Genomic DNA, 5,527 nt, shown 5'->3' with positions numbered 1-5,527 from the left:
TAATGAGTGCGGTCGCGCTCGCGTTTGCGGCGGCATGACAGCGGCCCAGTCGACCGGGGGTAAAAGAAGAAGAGGAAAAGAGAACCGTGAAACCCATCGCCGTCGGCCCCCTCCCTCCCCGGAGCGGAAATCCCGGGGCGGTGTCTCCGCCCCTGCAGCGTCTACGGGCGAGGTTACCCTCCACCCCCGTCCGTCTCTTTTGTTTTGACCTCCGCCCACCCGCGGTAGCCCACCGCCGCAAGCATCTCCACCCCTCCCCTCCGCCGCGCTGGGCGAGGGCCGGCTCCACAGCCCCTTTCTATAAATCAATCCGCGGAATCCCCTCCACACCCACCTACCGTCCCTCCCTCCCCCGCCTCGCCCCCCGCACCCACTTTCCCCAAGTCCACTTCTTGCCCTCACCCTCCCCCTCCCTTCCGTCCGCCTTGCTTCCTTCCTGCGCAATCATCGCGGCTGGTCTCTTCTGCTTCTGCTCCGGGAGGGCGCCGATCGAGCGAAGCGCGCGATGGACGGCGACTACGTCTCCGGCCTGCTCATGGGCTCCGCGGGGCTCGACTTCGGCGTGCCGGGCCTCGACGCCGGCTTCTTCGAGACGCTCTGCGGCGGCGCGGGCGCCGCGGGCCTCGCCGCCATGTTCGGGGACCGGGCGGCCGGGATGCCCGGCTTCGGCGGCAACGGCGGCCAGTTCGGTGCCGCGGAGGGGGGCGGCGGCGGCGAGCTAGGCGCCGCGTCCCGGGAGGGGTCCTCGGTCTCCGACCCGGCGTGGGCGTACGGCGCGAATGCCAGGAAGCGGAAGGCGCCGGCCGCGGGCGCCGGCAAGGGCAAGGAGACCGCGTCCTGTTTCGCCAAGGTGACTTCTTGCTCCATGGATTTCAATTTTCGGTTGTTGAGGAAATTATGCCGTGCATTAGCCTGCTTGCTGGTTCTAGCCGAAGATGACGCCGGAATTTGGTCTGCAGATGGGAGAGCCGACGGGTCCCGACTCGAAGAAGTGCAAAATTGAGGACGAGACCGTGAGGCCCAAGGTGGAGGAGGAGGCGGCCACTGCCACGGCCAGCGATGGGTCGGCCGGCGGGGAGAGAGGGCGCAAGCAGGCCAAGGGCAAGGGCTCCAAGTCCAAGCAGCCGGCGGCGGACGAGCCGCCCCGGGACTACGTCCACGTCCGGGCCAGGAGAGGCCAGGCAACCGACAGCCACAGCCTTGCTGAGAGGGTAAATACTCTAATTTTACTCTCGCCGTCTCTTTTACATGCCTGAATGAAAAGTTGTCAGTAGTACAAATTTTTTGCACGCTGTCCTCAATTGTGGGTTCATATGACAGGTTAGAAGAGAGAAGATCACCCTCAAGATGAAGATGCTCCAGGACCTGGTGCCAGGATGTAACAAGGTATCAAAATATTCCATCTAGACTGGGAACATAACATTTTTGTGTGCAAGTGTCACTTGTTACCATCTCTAGTTTGTCTAATTTGAAGAAATTCCCATTTCTAGGTGATTGGCAAAGCGCTCATGCTCGATGAGATCATAAACTATGTTCAATCGCTGCAGCAGCAAGTCGAGGTTAGACACGACACACAATTTGTCGCGGTACCAAAATAATTTGTAGCTCTCGCCGAATTCTCTAATCCTTTCGCTGTTTTACTCTTTTCAGTTCTTGTCCATGAAGCTCTCGACCGTGAACCCGCAACTTGACTTCGACACCTTGTCGAACCTCCTACACAAAGATGTGAGCTCCAGTTTATCTCGCATCTTCTCGCGCTTTGGCTCTATGAAACAATCTGCCTCTAACATGCTGTTTCCTCTGTATATTCAGATGAACCAAGCACTCGGCCCCTCGGCGAGCACGGTCTTTCCATTGGAGAGTGCTGGCACGGTGTACCCATTGTGTGACCAAGCAGACCTTTACCAGTCCTTCAGCTCGGGTGCTATGGAGAACCAATGCTCCATGGGTCTGTTAGACATGGCTCTACCGCCCGCACCGCAGTACCCTTTTCAAAAACAGGTGACTGTTGATTGCCTGGAAAACTGCAATATACCTACTCAATTAAGATAGCTAATATGCATCTGATCCTGATACTCTTTGCCTCTTTTTTTCTCAGCAACAGGATTTCTGGGAGGCGAGTGCCCAAAATGGCCTGCATATGGACCACGAGCAAAGCCAGGAGAATGCGGGTTCGGCGCCGAATTTCGATGGTTCGTATAGTGAACAATGATGGATCGTTGCTTGCTGCACGCCTTGGTAATTCAGCTTGGACTAACAGGTTTGTGTGGTTCGGCTTACGCAGGTCAGTTACAAGCAGCAGATCATCCAGAGATTGAGTTCTAGACGATCACAGGATCACTGATAATCACCAAGGCCCATATTTTTGTACATAAGAAAAGTATGGCGAGTGAAGCTCCTAAGCTAACGGTCTTTTGACTTCCGGACTGAGAACTGATTTGATCATCCACATCCGATGCCGAATGGTACCAAGACGGCGGGGATCGGGGACACTAGAATGAATCCCAGCTGAACTACCATCCTCTCCTTGATTCTTCTCGTGTTGATGAGATTATGTGGTCTCAAAAATAGTAAATCATGTACTTAGATATGGTGAAAATATTTAGAATCACCATCATTTCCCCTAATGTGTAAGAACTCGGCAGATATTGGGACGATACTACTACCATGTACTTCTATTTTGCATTTGTCGTGGAAATGGCAATTATGAACATATATACTACCAATGCATATACTATATGTTCTGTATTGTTTTACAGCCCAATGATTGGGCCGAAATTACAGTTAAGTGGTGCTCGCTGAATGCTCATCAATCACAGCGAACAGTTACTTGTCAATCACGGTTTAGCCAAATTACAGTTAAGTGGTGCTCGCTGAATGCTCATCAATCACAGCGAACAGTTACTTGTCAATCACGGTTTAGCGTGTTGTTCACTCATTTCGGTACTTACTGAATGCTCACCAATCACAGTGAACAGTGACTTATCACAGCTATAAGTTCGTAATAGATGCTCTCTCCTTTCAACATCATAAGATGTTTAAACTTTTTGTTTTTCTGAATTGAAAGTATATAGACGTGTTTTAGCGTGTTTGTTCTCCCATTTCGGTCCGTATTAGTCTATATTGAAATACCTGAAACGTCTTAAAACAGTGAACGGAGGGAGGGTAGTATGCGACTTGCAGCTGTTGGAACCTTTTAATCATCATCATCATCATCAGAAACTCTCATTTCACCATCAACATCACCATTCACCAGCAGCTAGCATCCCTTCTTTTCTGAGATGAGATGGAACTCCACATCACATTTTCACCTGCGTAGGCAGAAATGGTGGTGCTAGTTACAGCCGGTGGTTGTTGCATGTGGGTGGTGCACGTAGGAGAAGAGGCGAGGGGCGTCGCTGTCTCCCAGCTTTGGTAGGTTACCCGTCCCTTTTATCCGCTCTCCGCTGGATCTCATTTCGTATCCGTCCATGACCATGTCATCCCTTCCGCCGCGCCACCTTGCAGTAGTAGTGTCCAGCTTTTGTTAAAATAATTAAAAACAAATCTTCATAAAGTTTAGTTTCTACTCCCTCCGTCCTATAGCGTAAAAAATGCTCTTATATATTATGGAATGGAGGAAGTAGTTTCTACTCGGGCCCTGTTTGGAACAGAGGAACTTTTACCGTTTTCCGTCAGAAACAAACAAACCATTTACCATGAACCGACCGTGTTTCTCCTCTTACCGGAGCACGGCCGGAAACCCTCTCGACCTCTGCATCGGAAGATGCACACAGCAGAAAGAAATTTTTGTTCAACTGAAATCCATTTCTCTAAACATGGTGGCTGTAATTTGCTTGAGCTTGCTCTAAGGTTACGTTACGCTACGCCGAAGTGTGCTGCTTACTCCTAGTGCGGCATCAGCATCAGGCTGAGGCCTTTTGCTGTCCCCCTCCCTACATATCTCCAGAGGAACCCTATACTATACCGATCCCCGCGGTTAGGTTGATCGGCTCCGATCCTACTCCCTCCGTCCCGAAATAAGTGTCTCAACTTTACAATAAAGTCAGTATAAAGTCCGGTGCTTCAGCATAACTTTGTACTAAAATTAGTACCAAATCATAGTACTAAAATTGAGATACTTATTTTGAAACAGAGGGAGCACTAATTAATTTTCTCTCTTAGTCGCTTGGGGCTCGGGGCTAAATAATATCCCCGTGGAATCGCGGGACTGCCGCGGCATTGTCATTGTCGTCAGCGAGCGAGCAACAGGCTGTCCGGGAGAGTGATGGCTGCATACAGCTCGGGAATTGAAGATTGAAGGGCATGAGCTGAGTATGTGCACTGCACCGGAGACCCCAGGATGGACGCCCTTTCGTACAAGAATGGAATACCTTGTGAAGCTGGAGAGGGCCGCCCGCCACTGTATCTGTACGTATGGGCCACTGTATTCTACTGTACATGGACGGACAGATACCCTACCCCCGCCTGCCGATACGCCAGTGCTACCACTGTGCTTGAATAGGCGCCGCTGCACTGAAAACTTTGCTTGCTTCGTAACATGGTCCCGGAAGATACGTCCGGAATACTCAATCGGTGATCGTGTTCCGTCTCCGGATATACTTTCATAATCTTCACTTACTTTTCTGCTTTAAACGAGTGTTACACATTGACAGGACAGGAGATATTTTCTTATCTCATACTATGAAGTACAGAGCAGGTGCTGATTGGAGGGGTCCAGAGGTGGAGGGGTGTTATCTATTCTCCTCTGCATCGACGACGGTGAATCTCGGCGGCGTGGTGCAGCGGAGTCTCGGTGTCCAAAGAGTGTGGACAGACCCGCATAGGAGGATGACGCTGTCTGGCGTCGTGGTGACGTCGACGACAGGCCTGACAAGGTTGACGTGTCAGTACCTACTTTGAAGATGGGTCGGTGGAAGACGGCGACGGTAGCCTATGAGAGTGCGTCGGACTGGTGTGTGCCGCAGACCCGGTAATGTGGCTTGGTTGGGGCCTCCGGTTTTTGTTAGACTATGTATAGCTTCTGTACCTATGTACGTATATGGTACATATTGTAACACAACCATTATATATAATGAGATAAGCCACCCTTAGAGGGTTGTGCTGGTTCCCCAAAACTTATTGTCTTACATGGTATCACGCTAGGTTACGATCGCTTCCGCTTCTAAACCCTAATACCCGCACCGCCGCCGCAGCCGCCGCCGCCTTCACCGCCGCCGCCGCGCCACCGATCGCGCCGCCGCCATGTCGAGCGCCGCCACCACCGGTTCCACTGCTGCGGGCTTCCTCCCGGCCTCTCTTGCGGCTCTGCTCAACCTCCCACTCGATGCCGTCTCCGTTCCGGCTCCGATCGGGACAAGGAGCATCGGCTCCGTCTTCTCCACGCCGCCGGCGCCCTCGCTTGGGCGTGACCTCGTGGTCCACACCGCGGCGCCGCCGTTCGCTGCGGACTCCGCAGGCGTCGTCCCGCCGCTCCTGCCGCAAGCGGATCACATTGCCCCGCTGGCGGGGTTGGCGGCGTCCGCCC

General features: G+C 52.7%; 1 protein-coding gene across 1 annotated transcript; it reads left to right on the top strand.

Annotated features, from left to right (window-relative positions):
• The first annotated feature begins 324 nt into the window (after positions 1–324).
• On the top strand, positions 325–2,748 carry LOC119302147 (transcription factor BHLH089-like). The gene is made up of 8 exons (XM_037579179.1): positions 325–850; positions 960–1,211; positions 1,321–1,386; positions 1,491–1,559; positions 1,651–1,725; positions 1,813–2,001; positions 2,099–2,192; positions 2,285–2,748. The coding sequence occupies exons 1-8, from the start codon at positions 506–508 to the stop codon at positions 2,323–2,325; spliced, it is 1,131 nt and encodes a 376-aa protein (XP_037435076.1). The 5' UTR covers positions 325–505; the 3' UTR covers positions 2,326–2,748.
• Positions 2,749–5,527: the final 2,779 nt, after the last annotated feature.

The sequence above is a fragment of the Triticum dicoccoides genome, chromosome 5A (assembly GCF_002162155.2).
Source record: "Triticum dicoccoides isolate Atlit2015 ecotype Zavitan chromosome 5A, WEW_v2.0, whole genome shotgun sequence".
Taxonomy (NCBI): Eukaryota; Viridiplantae; Streptophyta; class Magnoliopsida; order Poales; family Poaceae; genus Triticum; species Triticum dicoccoides.
Note: the sequence above shows the minus strand (reverse complement) of the source record. Positions and strands in the feature narration are given on the sequence as shown.

What these genes read in the sequence shown, in the direction of transcription:
- LOC119302147 (XM_037579179.1), top strand. Translation starts at nt 506, where the DNA reads ATGGACGGCGACTACGTCTCCGGCCTGCTCATGGGCTCCGCGGGGCTC. An exon ending in GCCACAGCCTTGCTGAGAGG is followed by an intron (nt 1,212 to 1,320) that starts GTAAATACTCTA and finishes TTCATATGACAG; the next exon opens with GTTAGAAGAGAGAAGATCAC. An exon ending in CGCTGCAGCAGCAAGTCGAG is followed by an intron (nt 1,560 to 1,650) that starts GTTAGACACGAC and finishes TACTCTTTTCAG; the next exon opens with TTCTTGTCCATGAAGCTCTC.